The sequence below is a fragment of the Cervus canadensis genome, chromosome 21, assembly GCF_019320065.1.
Source record: "Cervus canadensis isolate Bull #8, Minnesota chromosome 21, ASM1932006v1, whole genome shotgun sequence".
Lineage (NCBI taxonomy): Eukaryota > Metazoa > Chordata > Mammalia > Artiodactyla > Cervidae > Cervus > Cervus canadensis.
In genome coordinates this window covers 27,580,770-27,605,452 of record NC_057406.1, presented here as the reverse complement: position 1 = coordinate 27,605,452, position 24,683 = coordinate 27,580,770, and the positions used below count along the sequence as shown (strand labels likewise).

Here is a 24,683-nt window from a genome sequence, read left to right as displayed (position 1 = left end):
CTGGGCTGGGTACTCTTCACTGTCCGTTGCTTTGCATCTTATTTATTCTTTGAAATGGGAAATGGATGTGATAATAGGCCAACTCTGGAAGAACAATTTTTATTCATGGAATATAAGGCAAATATAATTGTTTGAATAATTATTATTAGAAAATTTCCCTTTATCAAGAAATTGTCATTCATTTAGATAAAGTGAATCTAGGATGGAGCAATGACAAATTTCTTTAAAGATATAGATTTTTTTTGTTTGTTTGTTTTTTCTTTTTTATTTTTTTATTTTATTTTATTTTTTTAATTTTTTTATTAGTTGGAGGCTAATTACTTCACAACATTTCAGTGGGTTTTGTCATACATTGATATGAATCAGCCATAGATTTACACTTATTCCCCATCCCGATCCCCCCTCCCATCTCCCTCTCCACCCGATTCCTCTGGGTCTTCCCAGTGCACCAGGCCGGAGCACTTGTCTCATGCATCCCACCTGGGCTGGTGATCTGTTTCACCATAGATAGTATACATGCTGTTCTTTTGAAACATCCCACCCTCACCTTCTCCCACAGAGTTCAAAAGTCTGTTCTGTATTTCTGTGTCTCTTTTTCTGTTTTGCATATAGGGTTATCGTTACCATCTTTCTAAATTCCATATATATGTGTTAGTATGCTGTAATGTTCTTTATCTTTCTGGCTTACTTCACTCTGTATAAGGGGCTCCAGTTTCATCCATCTCATTAGGACTGGTTCAAATGAATTCTTTTTAACGGCTGAGTAATAATTCCATGGTGTATATGTACCACAGCTTCCTTATCCATTCCTCTGCTGATGGGCATCTAGGTTGCTTCCATGACCTGGCTATTATAAACAGTGCTGCGATGAACATTGGGGTGCACGTGTCTCTTTCAGATCTGGTTTCCTCAGTGTGTATGCCCAGAAGTGGGATTGCTGGGTCATATGGCAGTTCTATTTCCAGTTTTTTAAGGAATCTCCACACTGTTTTCCATAGTGGCTGTACTAGTTTGCATTCCCACCAACAGTGTAAGAGGGTTCCCTTTTCTCCACACCCTCTCCAGCATTTATTGCTTGTAGACTTTTGGATAGCAGCCATCCTGACTGGTGTGTAATGGTACCTCATTGTGGTTTTGATTTGCATTTCTCTAATAATGAGTGATGTTGAGCACCTTTTCATGTGTTTGTTAGCCATCTGTATGTCTTCTTTGGAGAAATGTCTGTTTAGTTCTCTGGCCCATTTTTTGATTGGGTCATTTATTTTTCTGGAATTGAGCTGCAGGAGTTGCTTGTATATTTTTGAGATTAATCCTTTGTCTGTTTCTTCATTTGCTATTATTTTCTCCCAATCTGAGGGCTGTCTTTTCACCTTACTTATAGTTTCTTTTGTAGTGCAAAAGCTTTTAAGTTTCATTAGATCCCATTTGTTTAGTTTTGCTTTTATTTCCAATATTCTGGGAGGTGGGTCATAGAGGATCTTGCTGTGATTTATGTCGGAGAGTGTTTTGCCTATGTTCTCCTCTAGGAGTTTTATAGTTTCTGGTCTGACATTTAGATCTTTAATCCATTTTGAGTTTATTTTTGTGTATGGTGTTAGAAAGTGTTCTAGTTTCATTCTTTTGCAAGTGGAAACATATAGATTTTTTAAAAATTGAAAAGAATTGAGAGCAGGAGAGAAGAAAACAAGTCTAGAAATGGAAGAGTAGAGGAATCCACGAATCGCCTATAAAAGGCAAATGCGGAAATCCCAGCCCATACTGACAGAGTCAGTGTCATGGGAGTTGCATCCAGGAGTGCGGATTTTAAAAACAAGAACCACCCCCCCCCCCAGACTACAAATACATAGTAAAACTATAAGAATTTTTTAAAATAAAATATAATAAAATTTTAATGTGTGTATTTAGTTCTTCTTGTTGTGTTTGACTACTTCTCTCTCTCCTGTTTTCATGCACTTAGGATTTTCTGCCATTTTGTGTCTTATGAAAGGACTAAAGAGCGCTCCAGTTGAGATATATCCCACTTTCCCAGTCATTACTTGCTCTTCATATGAAATCACTTATTATTCTGTTACAGACTATGGAGACTCTCCTAGTGTGAGCATATTCCATATCAGAAGGGAGTTTGGCATCCCTACTGATGCCATTACTGATGCTAATTAGTAATCCTTTCTGATTACTTTAAGAGGCTTCCGGAATGTGATCACTCAGGAGCAGGTAGAAGAAAACAGTCTAGAAATGACACAAAATTAGGGGAATCCACAAGACCAGGAGACACACAGCAATGCAAAGAGAGATTGCGGAAGTCAGTGGAAGAGAGCATTTTAATGTGGGCTACATGGGAAAACACTAGAAAGATGTAAAGACATATTTCAAATCTAAATCATTTTTCTGTTTCTCAGTTATACAAACTGAACTGTTATTTTTAAAAATCTTGGTCAGTTCTAAATAACTGCACTATTTTGTCAGTCTCTATTCACTGGGATAAATCATATTGTGTGGCTTTGAAAGGGAAAAATTTTAGCAATTTTGTTTTAGCCTGTGAATTCACAGGAGGAAAATAGTTCTGAGAGCAAAGATTTAATATAAGATAAACAATTCTTTTCATCAAGCTTACTATCAAATATAACAGAACTGCAGGCAGAATAATTCATTTTAATGTTAAAATAAAATCAAGCACAACTTCTTTAGTCTGATTACTCAAGCAAGTGAAAATACTGAAGGCTAAAAAATAAATAACAATTAGTTACAAATTGAAATGAGCAAAGAAAATGTGTTGAGAACTTATAGATAGATTTTTCTGTCATTTACATTATAATGTTATCTCAGTCTTCAGATAAGTCAAAGAAATAAAGCAGTTATTTAAAAGAAACTTTGAAAAATGCAAAGCATGAGAACTTTGTTATGATGATTTTGGGAAGGTGATAAAGATCTTAGTTCTTAGTTGTCCACATTAGAAGTAACTTAACATTCTTTCATTTAACAAAGTATTCATTGAGCACCTGATATACTTGACCCTGCTTTAGCCCCTGGGGTTATAGCACTGATACAGGGCAGTGGAGAAAGGAAGTTTGGAAGTGCCAACCAACAGGGGTGGTTTTGCAATTTTATATATGTGAGTAGGAGAGGACCTCATGGGGAAAGGTGACAGTAAAAACATAGCTGTTGAGGATATGTGAGATTGAACCATTGGGGAATTTGAACCATGGGCCTGGGGAAGAGCAGTCCGGGTATGCTGAGTAGCAGGTACCAATGTCCTGGGGCAGAAACATGCTTCGGTATTCAAGGTATAGGAGGAAAATCATTGCAGCTGAAATGGAGTGATTTAGGGAGTCTGCCTGGGAAATCCCATGGACAGAGGAACCTGGCAGGCTACCGTCCATAGGGCTGTAGAAGAGTCCAACATGACTTAGGGACTAATTACAACAGGCATGAGGTGAAGCTGGAGAGGTCAAGGGTGGTATGTGGCTATCATTGTAAGTAGAATGAGATTCCTTCTCCAGAGGGATATGATAGAGGGATGATAGGCTCTGACTTTTATTCTCAGAGGAATATTTTGGATGCTAGGTTAGAAAAACAGATATAAAGAGATATAAAGCAGCTGTCCCCAATGTTTTTGGCACCAGCGTCTGGTTTCGTGAAGATAGATTTTCCATGGATTAGGGAGTGGGGGGATGGTTTTGGAATGATTCAAGAACATTGCATTTAGTGTGCCCTTTATTTCTATTATTATTACATAAGCTCCACTGCAGATCATCAGGCATTAGATCCTGGAGGTTGGGAGCTCCTGATATAAAGGTAAAATTAGGGAGACCTATTGAGAGGCAACAGTAGTAATTCAAGTGAGAAGAGATGGTAGTTTGATCCAATGGTGGTAGTGATGGTGGTAAAGCATGGTGGGATCCTGGATTTATTTTGCAAGATGAAACTGACAGAATTTGTTGATAAATTGGGATGTAGTTTGTAAGAGCAGTCAAAAGAACTCTAAAGATTTTAACCTGAGCAGCTAGTAGGATGAAGGTGTTATTTAGAGGTGAGGCAGGCTGCCAAAGATGCAGGTTTCAGTTCAGTTCAGTTCAGTTCAGTCGCTCAGTCGTGTCTGACTCTTTGCGATCCCATGAATCACAGCACGCCAGGCCTCCCTGTCCATCACCAACTCCCGGAGTTTACTCAAACTCATGCCCATTGTGGTGGTGATGCCATCAGCCATCTCATTCTCTGTGGCCCCCTTTTCTTCCTGCCCCCAATCCCTCCCAGCATCAGGGTCTTTTCCAATGAGTCAATTCTTCGCATGAGGTGGCCAAAGTACTGGAGTTTCAGCTTCAGCATCAGTCCTTCCAATGAACACCTAGGATTGATCTCCTTCAGGATGGACTGGTTGGATCTCCTTGCAGTCCAAGGGACTCTCAAGAATCTTCTCCAACACCACAGTTCAAAAGCATCAATTTTTCGGCGCTCAGCTTTCTTTGTAGTCCAACTCTCACATCCATACATGACCACTGGAAAAACCATAGCCTTGACCAGATGGACCTTTGTTGGCAAAGTAATGTCTCTGCTTTTTAATATGCTATCTAGGTTGGTCATAACTTTCCTTCTAAGGGGTAAGCATCTTTTAATTTCATGGCTGCAGTCACTATCTGCAGTGATTTTGGAGCCCCCAAAAAGAAAGTCTGACACTGTTTCCACTGTCTCCCCATCTATTTCCCATGAGGTGATGGGACCAGATGCCATGATCTTAGAAGCAGGTTTGGGGGGACAGTAATCAGAAGTTTGACTGGATGTATGTTAAGTCGTGATGCCTACTGAATTTCTACTAGAGTTGTCGAGTAATCAGTTGTACACATAACTGGATTTTAGGGAAACTTTCTTTCTTTTTTTTGGGGAGACTTTCGAGTTGTATTATATATACAGAAGGAAATGACATGTAAAGGGTATTTAAAGCTACAGGCCTGGCAATAAAAAGAGAAGAGGGACTGCCCTGGTGGTCCAGTGGTTAAGACTCTGTACTTCCAATGCAAGGGGCAAGGGTTTGAACCTGGGTTGGGGAACTAAGATCCCACATCTGTGAGGTGAGGCAAAGAAAATATTTTTTAAAAGAGAGAAAGAGATGAGTTCCAGGGCAATGTTAAGACATTAGGAGACAGAGAACAACCAGGAGAAAACATGACTTCATTATTAACAACTTTCCTTTGAAGGGCATTGGCAACATACAGGCCCTAGTGGCCTTAACATGTTAGTCACTCAGTTGTGTCTGACTCTTTGTGACCCCATGAACTGTAGCCTGCCAGCCTCTTCTGTCCATGGAATTCCCCAGGCAAGAATACTGGAGTGGGTAGCCATTTCCTTCCAAGGGATCTTCCCCACCTAGGGATTGAACCCCCGTCTCCTGTGTTGCAGGCAGATTGTTTACTGTCTGAGCCACCGGGGAATTCCAAGCAGTTTTCAAATTTTTAAAGGATTCACTTTCTCATTTTCCATTTACTCATAACTTGATCCAAATCTTAAACTCTTACTCTTACTCACTCCCCTCCTTTATGCTTTCATCACACTCATTTTGAATATACTTATTGGTAGTACAACTTCATTGGAGTGTAAAATGCAATTTTGAAAACTGTCAAAAGTAATTTGGGGATTTAGCTGATGAATAAAATGGGTGATCAGGTTGGTTAATACTGTTTTTGATCAAACATTAGGCATGACTGTTGAATAATATCAACAAGTTTATTGTGTGGTTTATCTGCAGATCTAAAAACAATGTCGACAGGCATGTTCTAAAATGTCTTCAGCAATGACATTACTGAAATATATGTATAGTTTCCAAGAGGACTGTTTTCAATTGCCCATTATATGTCATACACATATATAAATTCTGTTAAATTAACACTATTTCTTAAGTACACTTTATCATGTGTATTTATATAGATTCTTAAAGTCCATGAACACACATATCGCTATAAATAATATCTAACTTAATCTTCATTTCCCAGCCTAAGACTGTCTTAAACAACTGCTATTCTCAGTTAAGCTGATTAACTTACTAAAGCAATTGAAAATAATTACTGTTAATAAGTAAAAGTTCTACAAAGCACATTTAATAATATTTGCCCAATTCTTATAAAAATTGCTGATTGCAAACAACACAGATTTACAGACAAGCATCTTTGGATGTCTGGCTAATACTAAATTTATAAAGGATGTATTCCCTGAAAATTATGCCAAATATTTTTCAGTGAACAAATATTTATCAAGTGCTAGTATGTTCCAGATGCACATCATGTTGAGAAGAGTTTGCTCCTTTAAGTCCTTCCAAGTGCATCCTTAGAGATTTATATGCACAAAGGAGAGAGCCGAAGTAGTGCTTCTGACTTTTGCCACGTCAGTGGATTCTCTGGGGAGTTTTGCCATGTGGAAGACCCGTTTTGCTAGGTTAGTGGAAGACCAGAGAAGCTAGTGAGGCTGAGTGTTACCCTTGCCACTTACTGCATCCAGATTCAGACCTTTAATCAATTAAAGATTGACTCAGATATTCAAACTGGATTTAGAAAAGTCAGAGGAACCAGAGATCAAATTATCAACATCTGTTGGATCACAGAAAAAGCAAGAGAGTTCCAGAAAAAACATCTACTTTTGCTTCATTGACTATGCTAAAGCTTTTGAGTGTGTGGATCACAACAAACTGTGGAAAATTCTTCAAGAGATGGGAATACCAGACCACCTGACCTGCCTCCTGAGAAACCTGTAGGCAGGTCAAGAAGCAACAGTTAGAACCGGACATGAAACAATGGACTGGTTCCAAATTGGGAAAGGAGTACGTCAAGGCTGTATATTGTCACCCTGCTTATTTAACTTATATGCAGAGTACATCATGGGAAATGCCGGGCTGGGATGAAGCACAAGCTGGAATCAAGATTGCAGGGAGAAATATCAATAATCTCAGATATGCAGATGACACCACCCTTATGGCAGAAAGTGAAGAGGAACTAAATAGCCTCTTGATGAAAGTGAAAGAGGAGAGTGAAAAAGTTGACTTAAAGCTCAACATTCAGAAAACTAAGATCATGACATCCAGTCCCATCACTCCGTGGCAAATAGATGGGGAAACAATGGAAACATTGAGAAACTATTTCTTTGGGCTCCAAAATCACTGCAGTTGCTGACTGCAGCCATGAAAAAAAGGTGCTTGCTCCTTGGAAGAAAAGCTATCACAAACCTAGATAGCATATTAAAAAGCAGAGACATAACTTTGCCATCAAAAGTCCATCTAGACAAATCTATGGTTTTTCCAGTAGTCATGTATGGAGGTGAGAATTGGATGATAAAGAAAGCTGAGCGCAGAAGAGTTGATGCTTTTGAACTGTGGTTTGGAGAAGACTCTTGAGAGTCCCTTGAACTGCAAGGAGATCCAACCAGTCAATCCTAAAGGAAGTCAGTCCTGAATATTCAGTGGAAGGACTGATGCTAAATCTCCAATCCTTTGGCCACCTAATGCGAAGAACTGACTCACTGAAAAAGACCATGGTGCTGGGAGAGATTGAAGGCAGGAGGAGAAGGGGAAGACAGAGGATGAGATGGTTGGATGGCATCACCGATTGAATGGACATGAGTTTGAGTATGCTCCGGGAGTTGGTGATGGACAGGGGAGCCTGGCGTGCTGCAGTCCATAGGGTTGCAGAGTCGGGCACGACTGGGAGACTAACAGTGGCACAAAAAGCTCCCTCTCTTAATGACATGGTCCAGTTGCCATCCTGGTCTCTCTGACTTGACCCATCTTCAGGGAGTAATGGGGTATAATAGAGCAGTTTCTGCTTTTCCTTAGAGGCTAACTAACATTCTTGGTTCTGGGGATGCAAAGATGGGGGGTTCCTGTTATGGAAAAATTATTACTTTTTGAGGGAAGAAATATCTTTTTTTTTTTTTTAGAAAAATATCTTTGAGCAATTAAATCAGAATATGAAAAGTGTTCAAAGTACTGAATGAGAATCTGTGAGAAAATTACTTCTCTGGCTTCACAGAGAAGGTGTTGGCACTATTCAAAGGGATGAGTCAGCCTTCCACAAAGCTTAGCTTGATGAGACAGATGTAAACTGTTGGGACGTAGCTTTTTTTTCTTTTCTTTTGGTTCTCAATACTCTAGCTATGCCGGAATTGACTTGTTCTGACACGTCACTGAGAATAAAGTCTGACTTTCATTCTAGGACTTTACCTGTGAAATATGTTATAGCCTTTCCACCAAGGATCACCATTATACTGTACACTGAACATACTGAATACTGTAATTGGCTCATTGTTCCTCACTGATACTGGTGGCTGGCCCCATTCCTCTCACAAGTGTTGACATTAATCGCTTAAAGGAAGAGAGTTGTTTCTAAATGTAGGTTTACATGTTTCTTATTAGATAAGAGGAACTCACGATGTTTTTCATGTGCTTCACAAGTATGGTCAGCTTCGTGTCTTCGTAGGATATGACTAACTGCACTTTAGGCTTCTTGTCAGCAAACTTCTCACCTGATGAAACAGTAGAATTTCAGTGAGTTAAATTGGAAGTGGCTGATCATGTGATGGGGGCTTCCCAGGTGGCTCAGTGGTAATGAATCTGCCTGCTTACGCAGGAGACGTGGGTTTGATCCCTGGGGCAGTGTGGAGTGGGGGGAGATCCCCTGGAAGAGGAAATGGGAACCCACTCCAGTATTCTTGCCTGGGAAATCTCATGTACAAAGGAGCCTGGCAGTCTACAGTCCATGGGGTTGCAAAGAGTTGGACATGACTGAGCATGACCACATAATACACTGAACATTCAAAGACTAAAACTAAAATATACTCCATATATTTACCTCATCTCTTCCTTTCCAGTTCCACAGCACCTAGTTTAGATGCATAAGGATCTTTTGCTTAAATTGCTAGAACACTCTCTTCCCCATCCCCAGAACCCAATGTAACCCATATTGTATACAATTACCAGTATAATCTTCCTAGGGCAACTTTTATAAAATTACTCTTTCAATCAAAGCACTGTTCATAGCTTTCCATTGCTTATGAAAAAAATTCTGAATTTCTTGGCTTCATATGATTGCTTCTTATTGAATCCATGTTTGTTTTATTTCCCATTAATATTATTTCATACTGCAGTCCATATGTTCAGTTCTACAGACATCCTCTGCTATTTCGTTCCAGACATCACTCATATTATTCCCTTTATTTGAAATGAGCTCTTTCCACTATTTCTGGCTGTTGAATTTTTACCTTTCTACAAAGCCAAATTAAAATGCAAAATAGTTTCTGTGGTCACCTCCCTCTGAACTTCACTAGCACAGCCGTAATCACTTATTATTTATATCTTAATTATTACTTTACCTGTCTCAATTTGCTTAGTGGATTACAATCTCCCTTAAGGCTTCCTTTTTTTCCTCTTCCCCAAAGGATATGTAAATCAGTGCTTGCTCCATAATGTTGCACTAAACGTCTATTTAATGACAAAAGTAAACCTCAATTTTCTTTTCAAGTTATATAATAGCATTCCAACATTAAAATGAAGGCTTCACTTTTTTAATTAAAAGTTTCCAGTTTATAGCCAAAGGATTAAACATAATTCACAGTTTTCTAATATTTCTCTTGGTAATCGCTGGTTGTATGTTCTCTGAGGGAATTCAGAGAGAAGAAATTTATTAATAATAAGAAGTTTGGCAGTGTCTTGTTGTGGGCTCATTGGGGTCTAGGTTGTTTTCTGACAGTCAATAGCTCTCTAGCCCTAACATTTGAATATTAAATATTAAATGTGGTATGTTTCCTCTCCCAAAGCCTTTTACATGTTTATTAGAATCACTTACACATTATAAACAGGTAATATTAATTATTAATAATTTTCATGTTAATGTGGATTATTGGCATTGAAATAATTAAAATTGACATCGAGTGTTTCTTACAACTAAAATGACAGTTATGTAGATAAATAATTCTTCTTTAAAATATCTTGATTACAGTGATTGAATGACACTGTCAGTCTGAGATACTATGAGGTAATTCTGACGGTATTACCTGGGTAAACTGCATTTCATAATTTAAAAATGTAGCTGAACTTTTGGTATGAGGACGCTAAAAAAATCTGATACTTTCTGATGAACAGTGAACATTATTTTTGAATTGAAGAGCGAAAGGATTATTAGACACATTAATTAGAAACTTAATGTGTTGAATTAGAGGAGCATTAATTCAAAGATAGGGGATTAGCATAAATTTATGGATGAGTGTCTAAATGATAACCATACAACTGTTACTTGAATTGACAAGAGGATCAGTTCAGTTCAGTTGCTCAGTCATGCCCGACTCTGCGACCCCATGGACTGCAGCACGCCAGGCTCCCTTATCTATTACCAACTCCTGGAACGTGCTCAAACTTATGTCTGTCGAGTTGGTGATGCCATCCAACCATTTCATGCAAGGTTAGTAACCGGAGTATCCATCAAAACACATCAGAGTTTAGAACCCACTGGAAATGCCAGCTACTAGGAAGTCACTGACTCAATGGAGATGAGTTTGAGCAAACCCAAGAAGACAGTGAAGAACAGGGAAGCCTGGCGTGCAGCAGTCCGTCGGGTTGCAAAGAGTCAGATACGACTTAGCGACTAAACAACTGCAACACAGGAAGTCTTTGTCGTCAATGTAATAATAGTAGAGGTGCTTAGGATTTCTAGAATTCTTATCGTATGCCAATGTTGGGCTCAGAGTTGCACATACATAACTCACTAAATCCTCACAGCAAATTTATAAAGTTTGTATTCACTTCCATTTTACACACGAGGAAATTGAAGTGTTTGGTCCAAGCTTATGCAGACAGTTAATGGTACCAGGTCAAATGATCTCTAAAGTCTGTTTTTGAATATCATGAGCTAAAGGGGAAATGAAGAGTCTGTAACCTAAGGGGAAAGACTTTAAATGAAGAGCCCAGAGAGAGAGGTTTTTTATGTTTTCTTTTTTTGACTACAGGGCATATGGGCTCTTAGTTCCCTACCAGGGATCGAACCTGGGCCCCTGGCATTGGAAGCTCAGAGTCTAATCACTGGACCATCAGGAATCCTGAGGGAGACTTGAGAATAGCTTCAGATGGACAAGAAGATATTAGAATATTTTGATTTTTCTGTTTCAAGTTATTCCGGGGGAATCTCATCATGCTTAATCTAACCATTTATAGTAACCCCAAGAACTTTTAAAATAATGTCAGTCCAAAGAATGACCATGTTGAAATGCTTGAATGCATGCCATGCAGCAGATAATACAGGGCTTATTATGCATAATGTGTCCATTAATGTTAAAAAATGGCATTTCAAAATTTAACTTCCTTGCAGCTGATAATATATTCATATGATTCAAAACTGAAAATGCATTTTCAAAGTACACAGTAAAAAGTCTTCCTCCCATTCTTAATACCTATACAGCCAGTTCTCCCATTATTATTTTATTAGTTTTGCAAGTATTCCTCCAGAGGGACACATATCCTTCCAGAATTTCTCCATTTAAGTAAATATGAGTAAGTATTTTTATTCTTCCCCCTTTTCCTTGAAAGGAATAGCATATTTACTATTCTATACAACCATCTTGGAGATACTTTCATATCAATAATACAAAGCTTCTTTATTTTTTAAATATACTTTCAGAATATTCCATCATGAGGAAATACCATGATTTATTTAACAATTTACCCACTGATGGGCAAGTCAGTTGTTTCCAATGCTTTCCAGCTCTTACAAACCATGCTGCATCAAATAGCTTTGTATGTGTATCATTTTGTACCCCTGTACAAGTATTATAGGATAAATTTCAACAGCAGAATTTCAGGGTCAATGGGTATTGATTGGCATTTGTAATTTTGGTAAATATCGCCAAACTGCCTTCCATGAAGGTTGTACCAATTTGCATTACCACCAACAGTGGATGAGTGCTTGCTGATTCTTAACCAAGCTTGTTAACTAAACTTTTGAATTTTTGCTGATCTGATGAGTTAAAACGGGATCAGTGTAGTTGTAATTTGCATTTTTCTCGTGAATGACATTGAGGATTCTTTCATCTTGTTAAGAGCCACTTGCATTTTGTTTTTGTTTTCTGGAGGTGTGGATTTATTTATTATTTATTATTGTATTCTTTACACTGTTTTCTATTTGGTCATTTTTTTAAACCAATTCATAGGAGATGGTAACATGTTAAATACTCAGCTCTTCATCTGTGATAAATGGCAAATATTTCACCCATTTTGTCACTTATCTGCACTTTTTTTAACTTTGCTACAGTGTTTTATATCATGCAGAATTGTTATGGACTCTGAATTATTTGTTATTGTTCAGTCACTCAGTCGTGTCTGACGCTTTGCAACCTCATGGACTGCAGCACACTAGGCTTCCTGTCCTTCACCATCTCCCTGAGCTTGCTCAAATCATGTCCATTGAGTTGGTGATGCCATACAACCATCTAGTCCTCTGTCATCCTCTTCTCCTCCTGCCTTCAATCTTTCCTTGCATCAGGGTCTCTTTTAATGAGTCAGCTCTTTGCAGCAAGTAGCCAAAATAATGGAGCTTCAGCTTCAGCATCAGTCCTTCCAATGAATATTCAGGATTGATTTCCTTCAGGATTGTCTGGTTTGATCTCCGTGCAGTCCAAGGGACGCTCAAGAGTCTTCTCCAACACCAAGGTTCAAAAGCACCAATTCTTCGGCGCTCAGCTTTCTTTATAGTCCAACTTTCACATCCATACATGACTACTGGAAAAACCATAGCCTTGACTAGATGGACCTTTGTTGACAAAGTAATGTGTCTGCTTTTAATATGCTGTCTAAGTTGGTCATAACTTTCCTTCCAAGGTGTAAGTGTCTTTTAATTTCATGGCTGCAGTCACCATCTGCAGTGATTTTGGAGCCCCCCAAAATAAAGTCTGACACTGTTTCCACTGTTTCCCCATCTATTTCCCATGAAGTGATGGGACCGGATGCCATGATCTTAGTTTTCTGAATGTTGAGCTTTAAGCCAACTTTTTCACCTCCTCTTTCACTTTCATCAAGAGGCTTTTTAGCTCCTCTTCACTTTCTACCATAAGGGTGGTGTCATCTGCATATCTGAGGTTATTGATATTTCTCCTGGCAATCTTGATTCCAGCTTGTGCTTCCTCCAGCCCAGCGTTTCTCATGATGTATTCTGCATATAAGTTGAATAAGCAGGGTGAAAATATACAGCCTTGACGTACTCCTTTTCCTATTTGGAACCAGTCTGTTGTTCCATGTCCAGTTCTAACTGTTGCTTCCTGACCTGCATACAGGTTTCTCAAGAGGCAGGTCAAGTGGTCTGGTATTCCCATCTCTTTCAGAATTTTCCACAGTTTATTGTGATCCATACAGTCAAAGGCTTTGGCATAGTCAATAAAGCAGAAATAGATGTTTTTCTGGAACTCTCTTGGTTTTTCAATGATCCACCAGATGTTGGCAATTTGATCTCTGGTTCCTCTGCCTTTTCTAAAATCAACTTGAACATCTGGTAGTTCATGGTTCACATAGTGCTGAAGCCTGGCTTGGAGAATTTAAAGCATCACTTTACTAGCGTGTGAGATGAGTAAAATTGTGTGGTAGTTTGAGCATTCTTTGTCATTGCCTTTCTTTGGGATTGGAATGAAAACTGACTTTCTCCAGTCCTGTGGCCACTGCTGAGTTCTCCAAATTTGCTGGCATATTGAGTGCAGCACTTTCAAAGCATCATCTTTCAGGATTTGAAATAGCTCAACTGGAATTCCATCACCTCCACTAGCTTTGTTCGCAGTGATGCTTCCTAAGGTCCACTTGACGTCACATTCCAGGATGTCTGGCTCTAGGTGAGTGATCACACCATCGTGATTATCTGGGTCGTGAAGATCTTTTTTGTACAGTTCTTCTGTGTATTCTTGCCACCTCTTCTTAATATCTTCTGCTTCTGTTAGGCCCCTACCATTTCTGTTCTTTATTGAGCCCATCTTTGCATGAAATGTTCCCTTGGTATCTCTAATTTTCTTGAAGAGATCTTGTCTTTCCCATTCTATTGTTTTCCTCTATTTATTTGCATTGAATGCTGAGGAAGGCTTTCTTATCTCTCCTTGCTATTCTTTGGAACTCTGCATTCAAATGGATATATCTTTCCTTTTCTCTTTTGCTTTTCGCTTTCTTTTTTTTCACAGCTATTTGTTAAGGCCTCCTCAGACAGACATTTTGCTTTTTTGCATTTGTTTTTCTTGGGGATGGTCTTGATTCCTGTCTCCTCTACAAGGTCACGAATCTCTGTCCATAGTTCATCAGGCACTCTGTCTATCAGATCAAGTCCCTTAAATCTATTCCTCACTTCCACTGCGTAGTCATAAGGGATTTGATTTAGGTCATACCTGAATGGTCTAGTGGTTTTCCCCGCTTTCTTCAATTTCAGTCTGAATTTGGCAATAAGGAGTTCATGATCTGAGCCACAGTCAGCTCCCAGTCCTGTTTTTGCTGACTGTATACAGCTTCTCCATCTTTCACTGCAAAGAATATAATCAATCTGATTTCGGTGTTGACCATCTGGTGATGTCCATGTGTAGAGTCTTCTCTTGTGTTGTTGGAAGAGGGTGTTTCCTATGACCAGTGAGTTCTCTTGGCAGAACTCTATTAGCCTTTGCCCTGCTTCATTCTGTACTCCAAGGCCAAATTTGCCTGTTACTCCAGGTGTTTCTTGACTTCCTACTTTTGCATTCCAGTCCCCTATAATGAAAAGGACATGTTTTTCTGGGTGTAAGTTCTAGAAGGTCTTGTAGGTCTTCATAGAACTGTTCAACTTTAAATTCCTGAATATATTTGACTCTATTTATGGGCATTCTATTATGTTTTACTTGCTCCTCTACTTATGCACTGACATCACACCATTTTAATTATTGAGACTTTGTAATGTGTTTTTATGTCAGAAAAGGTAACGTCACCTCTTTGTTTTGCTAAGTTTTCCTGATTTTTCTTTGTTTATTTTTGTTTATAAACTGTAGAATTAGCTCATGTTGTGAAGAATAAATCTTCTGGAGATCAATCAAGATGATGGGGTAAGAGGATGTAGAGCTTACCTCCCCTCAAGAACATATCAGATAATACATCTAAAGGTGGAACAAATTTCACTAGAAATTGGCAGAAGGACTCCTATACAATCAAGGCTATAAGAAAGATATACATGTGATCAGGTAGGAAGGAAAGAAAAGAGATTGAGTTGGGATCTTTGCTCCTGGGAGAGACTCAGAGGAAAGGGGAGAATTTATTGGCAGATAGCTGCCTTGGGGAGTGAGTAGTGAGAGCTATGGATTAGGCACCCCAGTCCTGAAGAAGAGCCCCCTTGGCTGGCTGGGGGACCACTGGAACCAATAGGGGAGCTGTGAGAAGCCTGGATTCTGCTCCTGAGGAGCACATGCACACTGGCTTATCCCCAGGACAGGCAGAAGGAGGTGGTCAAGTGACTGCTGGGTTTCCCACCGCCTCCTTGGTGCATGTCCCAGCCCCAGTTGAGTGAATATTCCAGCCCCATTCACTCTTCACATCATGGTGTGTTGGATCTAGGGCAGCTACTACTGAGGAGAAGACATAACTTGGGGATCCAGAGACTCCCCAGACCCAGGGCAAGTCTGTTGGGGTGGCAGTGCCGTGGTTGATGCTGACTCACGCTGCGCATCAGAAGCAGCCCAGAGCGCTGAGAGCAGCCCTTCCACCCCAGCTCACACCCCAGTGCATGCTGAGTGTCCATGTGGGGCCCTGCCTGCCCTGTGATGTGGCTCCACAGGGGAAAGGAGGGTGGTGGAGACCAGGGGCGGTGACTGACGGTGAAGGATGAAGAATACTTGGACCTCAGGCTGCAGCTGAGCCAAGGGACACAACTGCAGGGTCTCGCACAGGCCCCCAGCTCTGGGGCAGAGGTTCCAGTGTGGGGACAGGGGAAAACCCACACCTAAAGGCACCTGTGGGTTTTTCTTGGTGACTCAGTGGTAAAGAACCCGCTTGCCAATGCAGCAGACACGGGTTTGATCTGATCCAGGAAGATCCCACATGCCTCGGAGCGACTAAGCCCATGTGCCACAACTACTGAACCTGTGTGCTGCAACTGCCGAAGCCCTTGCACCCTAAAGCCTGTGCTCCACAAGAGAAACCACCGCAAAGCGAAGCCTGCATAGCGCAACAAGTGAGTAACCCTGCTTGTGACTAGAGAAAAGCCCGAGCAACAAGGAAGACCCAGCAAAGCCAAAAATAGATAAAACTATTTTAAAAAGGCACTTGCCATTTTTTTAGCACTTGACTCCAGCTCCAGCCCTTCCATTTCCAGTTTCACCCCCTACCAAGGGGGTAGCTGTCCGCACACCCTGACTAAAGATGTGATTTGCACCCCTGTCAAATCCAGCTCTCCCATTAAAGGCACTGAGCACTTGCAGTCTGAATAGGGATGTTCGCACATAAGAACACCCCTTCAAGACTACAACAGGTAACTGTTTCACACTAAATTCATAGAGTCAGAGGAAGTTAAGTAAAATGAAAAGGCAGAGGAAATGCTCTCAGTTCACAGAATAAGATAAAACCCTTGAAAAAGCAGATAATGAACCAGAAATAAAGAATTCAAAGCACTGGTGGTCAAAATGTTAACTGAATTAGGGTAAAGAACAGATGAACACAGTGAAAAATTTACAAAGAACTAGAAACTGTAAAAACGACTCAATCAGAAATGAAGAATTCAATAGCCTAAATTAAAAACACACTAGAAGGAATGAATAGCAGATTGATACAGAAGAAAGCATGAGTGATCAATGAAACCAAGAGTTTTTTGAAAAGATAAAATTTATAAACATTTATCCAGGCTCAGAAAAGAAAGAGGACCCAAATAAACAAAATAAGAACTGAGGAGATACCATAGAGATACATACTGATACCACAGAGATACAAAAAAATCATAAGAAAATACCACCAAGACTCAGATGCCAATTAATTGGATAACCTAAAAGAAATGGACAATTTCTAGAAACATACAACATGTCAAGATTGAGTCAAGAAAAATAGATAATTTGAACAAACCAATCACCAGTGGTGAAACTGCATTTGTAATTTAAAAACTCCCAGCAAACACAAGTCTAGGACTAGATGACTACACAGGGGAATTTTACAAAACATATAAAGAAGGACTAATGCTTATCTTTCTCAAACTATTCCAAAAAATTGAAGAAGACAGAAAACTCCCAAGTTCATTCTACTAGGCCACTAATTACCCTGATACCAAAACCAGACAAAGACACTTTGATAAAAGAAAATTACAGGCTAATTTCTTTGATGACTATAGATGTAAAAATCCTTAATAACATACTAGAAAAGTTAATTCAACAATATATAAAAAGGATCATACACCATGATCAAGTTGGATTTATTTCAGGGACACAAGGATGGTTCAACATTGACAAATCCATCGATATGATATACCACATTAACAAAAGGAAGGATAATAATTACATGAGCATCTTAATAGATGCAGAAAAAAAATTTCACATTTTCAACATTTATTCATGATAAAAACTCTCATCAAAGTGAGTACACAGGGAATATATCAACCTAACTTCTTGCTCAGTCACTCAGTCGTGTCTGACTCTTTGCAACCCCATGGACTGTAGCCCACCAGGCTCCTCTGTCCATGGGATTTCCCAGACAAGAATACTAGAGTGGATTGCCATTTCCTTCTCCAGGGGATCTTCCAGACACAGGAAGTGAACCCTCTCTTGTATCTCCTGCATTGGCAGATGGATTCTTTATCAAGTGCGCCACCTGGGAAGCCCACATATCTTCTTAGACATAATAAAATTCATTTAGGACATACTGACAACCAATATCATATTCAATGGTGAAAAGCTGTGTTCTAACTTCATGGCAAATAGATGGGGAAACAGTGGCTGACTTTATTTTTGGGGGCTCCAAAATCACTGCAGATGGTGATTGCAGCCATGACATTAAAAGACACTTACTCCTTGAAAGGAAAGTTATGACCAACCTAGACAGCATATTAAAAAGCCGAGACATTACTTTGTCAACAAAGGTCCATCTAGTCAAGGCTATGGTTTTTCCAGTGGCCATGTATGGAGGTGAGAGTTGGACTATAAAGAAAGCTGAGTGCTGAAGAATTGATGCTTTTGAACTGTGGTGTTGGAGAAGACTCTTGAGAGTCCCTTGGACTGCAAGGAGATCCAACCAGTCCATCCTAAAGGAGATCAGTCCTGGGTGTTCATTGGAAGGACTGATGTTGAAGCTGAAACTCCAATACTTTGGCCACCTGATGCAAAGAGCTGACTCATTAGAAAAGACCCTGATGCTGGGAAAGATTAAGGGTAGGAGGAGAAGGGGAAAACAGAGGATCAGATGGTTGGATGGCATCACTATCATGGACATGGGTTTCGGTAGACTCCAGCAGTTGGTAATGGACAGGGAGGCCTGGCATGCTGCGGTTCATGGGGTCACAAAGAGTCGGATATGACTGAGCGACTGAACTGAACTCATATATTTACTTTTACCTTTATCCATTTCTTTTTTCTTTTTGTCTTCCTTTGGTTTGTTTTGTGGCTCTTATTCTAATTATTCCAATTTTCCTCTGAGCATTGCTTTATCTTTCTCTTGTAGTTTTCTGAGATGTGCTTTTTCATTATTGCTATTCTTTGTAAGTTTTGTTATTTTGATTTGTAAGTCCTTTTGATCCAAAAGTTGTTCAAGAGAACTTAATTTTTTAAACCTTCAAACTTAATTATCTTTTAGCTTTATGAATTTTTCCATGGGTGTCTCACTGTGTTGTCATATGATTAGGGAATATGAGATTTCTACTTCTGAAAATTTATTGAAATTAATTTCCTTTGTGACCTAATATATAATCTATTTTCATGCATATTCCATGGGCTCTTGAAAAGAAGATATATTCCCTATTTTCAGAATAAGAGTTTGATATAAATTACAGTTTGCCTCATTAATGTTACTATTTAGTTTTTCTATGTATTACTTATTTTTTTCTACTCTATTTTTCAAGAATCAAGAGAAGTAAATTAGAATATCCTATTACCAGTTTGCTTTGGTGTGTTTCTCCTTGTATGTTCCATAATTTCTGTTTTATACATGTTGCAGCAGTTGCTTATATCTTTATTGAGAATTGTACTTGTTATAGTCTAAAGTTCCATTCCTGTTTAATTCAAGTCTTCTGGGACTAAATTGCATTTGTTTTTTTATATGATTGTGACTTTTGATTTTCATGTTCTTTCTTTGCTTAATATGTGTGTGCTCAGTTGCTCAGTTGTGTTCAATTCTTTGGTGACTCCATGGACTACAGCCCACCAGGCTCCTCAGTCCGTGGAATTTCCAGGCAAGAAGACTGGAGTGGGTTGCAATTTCCTACTCAGGGGACCTTCTTCACCCCGGGATTGAACCCATGTTTACTTCCTCTCCTATAGTGGCAGGAGGCTTCTTTACCACTGAGCCACCTAGGTAGCCCCATTACCTAATATACCTATGCCTATATTTTAATTTTCAGTCTTCTAAAATCATTTTGCTTTAGGTGTATTTTTACATTAAATATAGTTAGGATTTTCCCTTTCACTCCTATAGGAATTTTCTTGATAGATGAGTTATATTTATTGATATAGTAGATATATGTATATTTATTGATATATATTTTTTCTCTGCATTCTTATCTTTATTTATTGATATAATAGATATATTTTCTCTTTGTTCTTTAAATTAAACTATTAAATAAATAGACCACGCCGCCATCGCTGCCGCCGCGCTCGCTGGCTGGCCCGGTGCGGGCGCCGGGCTCCCGCCGCAGGAGAGGACCACCAGGGCCGCCGCCACCACTTCGGCCCTGGCCTGGGCTCCTGGCTGAGCCCACTGCCCTATCGGGCGATATAAAGTGTCACTACGAAGGGCTGGGGGTGCGGAACGACGCCGGCGAGGAGGAGCTCAAGAAGGCCTATTGGAAGCTGGCCCAGAAATGGCACCCAGATAAAAATCTGGATAATGCTGCAGAAGCAGCTGAAAAATTTAAACTAATCCAAGCGGCGTATGATGTGTTGAGCGACCCTCAACACATCATATGGTACGATAATCGTAGAGAAGCTCTGGTTAAAGGTGGACGTGATGGAGAATATCAAGAAGACAGCTTAGATTTGCTTCACTATTTCACTGTGACCTGCTACTCTGATTATGGCCATGATGAAAAGGGCTATTATACGGTGTACCTAATGATTTTGAGATGATTGCAAAGGAAGACCTAGAATCTGCTTTAGAAGAGGCCATGGAAGATTTCCCAACTTTTGGAGACCCCCCAGAGTGACTATGATATGGTAATCCATCACTCTAGGCTTACCGGCAGAGTTTCTGCACTCAGAACTTGGCTTGGAAAGAATATGATACACGGCAGGCTTCAAACGGCTGGGAGAAACGAGCCATGGAAAAGGAAAACAGAAAGATTTGAGACAAAGAGAGGAAAGAGAATGAAGTTGTCTATCAGCAGGTCGCTTTCATCCGTAAATGGGATAGAAGAGTGCAGGCTCATCGAAAGCTTGTGGAAGAACAAAACGCGGAGAAGGCGAGGGAAGCCGAGGCGATGAGGCGGCGGCGGAAGCGGAAACAGACCAGGCTGGCAGAGCAGTGCAGAGAGCACAGCTGGATGGCCGTGGCCGGCTTGGAGAAGGAGCTCGGGGAGATGGAGGCGCAGTATGAAAAGCAATTTGGAGACGGATCAGGTGACGATGAAGCGGAAGAACCGCAGCTCAGAGACGGACAGGATGGTAAAGACAGCGACGAGGCCGAGGACGCAGAACTTTATGATGGCCTTTACTGCCCCGCGTGGGATAAGTCTTTCAAGACCGAAAAGGCTCTGAGGAATCATGAAAAATCAAGGAAGCATCGGGAAATGGCTGCCTTGTTAAAACAACAGTTGGAAGAGGAGGAAGCAAATTTTTCAGGACCTTAAACTGGTGAAAACAGCCTGAATGCCAATTCCGAGGAAGAAATGGAGGAGGCGCCAAAACAAAAGCTTTCTAAAAAAACAGAAGAAAAAGAAACAGAAGCCAGCACAGAACTGTGATGATAATTTCAATGAAAATGGAACTGGAGAAGGAGTAAAGGTTGACCAGGAAGATACCAACCTACATGAAAACAGTGCCAAAGAATTGGAAGATAGTCTCCAAGAAAATGTTGGGGTCACAGAGACTGTGGAACTGTGCAGTGACCCAAAAACTGAGGCTAAAAGTGTTTCTAAACCCAAAGGAAAGAAAGCCAAAGGTACTAAGAAGTCTGTCAGAGTACCTGCTGAACCACAGACAATGAGTGATGTGCTTATCAGCTGTACAACCTGCCACAGTGAATTTCCATCCCGGAATAAACTTTTTGATCATCGAAAGGCCACCGGTCATGCAAGAGCACCTTCATCTTTAACATCTTTAAACAGTGTAACAAATAGTTGAAACAAAAAAGAGAAACTTAAAAATAGAAATTCTGCCAATGCTTTTTCCTTTCAATTGTCTGTAGATTTTGAAACCAAAAACTGAAGTGAAATCATCTAAAGAGTTAAAATTTCAGTGATCTGCAATTTATTGCATTGTGGAAGATTATTTTTTATCTTGTAAAAACTTTTTTTTGTTTATTATACATATTTTTAAACATGTCATTAGTGACTGAATTCTACTTTTGCCATCTGAAATTGGCTTGAATGTCTCAAAACAGGTAAATATTGTAAAGTATGCATTCTTGACTTTTGTTGGCTCATGTGGACAGAAATGTACAAGGAGAATTAAATTAACACATAAAAAAAGAAATATAACTTTTAACAATGATCTTTAAAGAAAGTCTTTCACAAATTTGCTTTATGTACTTATGATATTTATAGAAGTTTTAATTTTTGTTCTAGTGGTTATTTTATTCAATATTCTTAGACTTTTATTTCTTTTGACAATATTTCTTTCCTAAAAGAAGCAAAGATAAAATTAGTGTGATGATCTTTCTCATCTACTTTGATCTACCATCCAATTACATTCAATGTTGTGATCTTTCTCACTGTTTTTCTAACACTAATATTACATATGCTAAGATTTTTTATTGCTTGATTTGTTACACTTTAAGTGATATCTTTTGACACAAAGCTATTAGACATGAGGTAATTAGAGAAAGTCTTTTCTCATCTTTTTTTCATCTTTTGCTTCCTATATCAGCCACAAGCAACAGTCTAAAATAATCTTCTAATTACATGAGATTATATAAGATGCTATAGCAAAGTGTATATTTTAAAGCTTTCCAACCCCATGGACTGTAGGCAGCCAAGCTCCTCTGTTCATGGGATTCTCCAGGCAAGAATACTGAAGTGGGTTGCCATTCCCTATTGCAGGGGATCAAACCCAGGTCTCCTGTACTGTAGGCAGATTCGTGACTTTCTGAACCACCTTGCCACCAGGAAAATAATCTTCTAGTTAAAAACATGAGATTATATGATATATCGTAGCAAAATGTATATTTTAAAGCTTTCAGTGGAAAATTTCAAAAATAATACAAGTATATATTTACAAGCAATCCTAACCCTTCACCTCTTGTCCTTCCATATCAATAAAATTTAAATTCAAAACCTGGGTAACATGGACTTCCCCAGTGGCTCAGTGGTGAAGAATCCACCTGGTGTAGACTTGGGTTTGGTCCCCGGATTGAGAACATCTCCTGGACTAGGAAATGGCAAAGCACTCCAGTATTCTTGCCTGGGAAACCCCATGGACTGAGGAGCCTGGTGGGCTATAGTCCAGGGAGGTCACAAAAAGTCGGCCATGACTTAGTGACTGAGCACACTTGCATGGATAACATACTTCAAGCTATAGATAATTGGTCTGGGCTTTGTCAGAACAAGCAGCTAGAACATTAACCAGAGAGACCTTGCCATACATCTCAAAGGTAAAGTAGTGATATAAGGTAATGATTGAAAGTTCTTTTTTGTAATCATTTATAATTATCAATGGCATCTAAACATGCTCATTAATTCATCCTCTTAACTCTGGCAACTGTTGTTTTTGATCATGTTCTAGTCCATTACCTACATTATTATTTCTGTATTGTGACAAAAATATATCTTCTGTGTATCAGAGCTGTGTATTGGTGGAAGGTGGATAATGTTTATTTTTGTAAAAGTATTATTTGGCATGGTGGCTGTATTAATTTGTGGAGAGTACAGAGAGTCTGTCATTAGAGAATTAAAGAATACACAAGATAAAATTCAGCAACTTTCTGGTTAGTGTCTTGGTTGAGCCTGGTGTCTGTAATACTAAACATGATAATTTACAGATTTTTTTTTTCCTCCGGGTGATACTTCAAGAGAATTCTAGTGGTTGGGAAGCTTTGAATTCCTTGTGTGGGATTCTTCCACATAAAATGGTGAGTGTGAGAGAAGGAGCATAAATTTGGATTTTGGTTTCTTCTCTCTTGTCCTTTTTATAAAAATGGCAAGCTACCTTGGCACAGAATATTAACATAACTTTCATTATTGTTTTTTGATTGTCAGTTATTTATTCACGAATTCTTTATGGAGTATCTAGAGGAGACAAGGCAATTTGCTCAGCGCTGGGTTTACAATGGTAAGCCAGATACACATGGCTTGTGTCTTCATGGATTTTTAGTCTACAAAGAAGCACATAGCATAGTTATCATTGCAATATGTGTTTTGAGGGAAAAAAACACATTATATAGGACTATATAGTAAAGGCAATTGAGATGAGATCTGAAGGATGCAAATAATGATGGGGAAGGTGGAACAGGAATCAAGAAATCCAGGCAGAGAAAATTGCATCTGTGAGGTCCTGAGGGTCTTGTCTTAGTTGAAGAATTCGAAAAAGACAAGAGTGAAGATCGGGAAGGACCTGATATTTGACTGGAAAGGGAAATTGGTGGGTACCATATTCTGCTGAGATGCAGCAGGAGAATTCTGGTCTTTTTCCAAAGAGCTGGGCCAGCCACATACATAATTTGTGGGACTCAGTGAAATAAAAATGCAAGGTGAAAATTCACAGTCCTTTTCTATAAAAAACTTTTTATTAAGAATTTCAAGACAGTGACAACAGAATATTAAACCAAGTATAGGATTGTTCTAAGTACTGCACTTTGTAGGACTGCATAGGTTACAAGCCCATGAGGTTGGCTCTGCCTAAAGGCAATGAGAAGCCAAGGAAAAGGGGTGAGCAGAGGAGACAGTATACTTGGTTGGCACCTTCTGTTGTTCTACCAAGACATGTTTAGTTAGTAGGTAACAGCAGAGGTAGGACTACAAAGGATTACTAATGTGATCTTTACAGGTCTTGTGCCTAGATACATAGGTGTCCAGATGTGCTGTGCTAGGTCACTTCAATCCACTCTCAATTCGTTAGTAGGGGTAGTAAAATGGTGAAGTCTGGGATTTTTGCTTCAGGTCATCATCTTTAACCATTACTTTAATACACTGAATAAATTTATCCTCTAATTATTTAACAGCTCAGAGTTTCAAATGACTGACAAGAAGTATCCTTAATAGTGTGCTTCTTTTTTGGAATCAAATGATATTCTGTGACAAAAGTATTCAGAATTCAGAATAAGAAAGAGGAAATAATTTAAAGAATACAAAAAGGAACAACTTCCTGTTAATCCTTCTTTGTTTCAATGATTT

At 39.3% G+C, this 24,683-nt stretch overlaps 1 protein-coding gene and 1 pseudogene across 1 annotated transcript in view; one reads left to right on the top strand and one right to left on the bottom strand.

Annotated features, from left to right (window-relative positions):
* Window positions 1-24,683, bottom strand: part of PIK3C2G (phosphatidylinositol-4-phosphate 3-kinase catalytic subunit type 2 gamma) — a 409,785-nt gene that overhangs the window by 25,725 nt on the left and 359,377 nt on the right. Inside the window, exon 31 of the mRNA XM_043441512.1 lies at window positions 8,408-8,502. Within this exon, the coding sequence (XP_043297447.1) occupies window positions 8,408-8,502 (95 nt within the window). The remainder of the gene's footprint in view (window positions 1-8,407; window positions 8,503-24,683) is intronic.
* On the top strand, window positions 16,440-21,561 carry LOC122423824 (annotated as a pseudogene).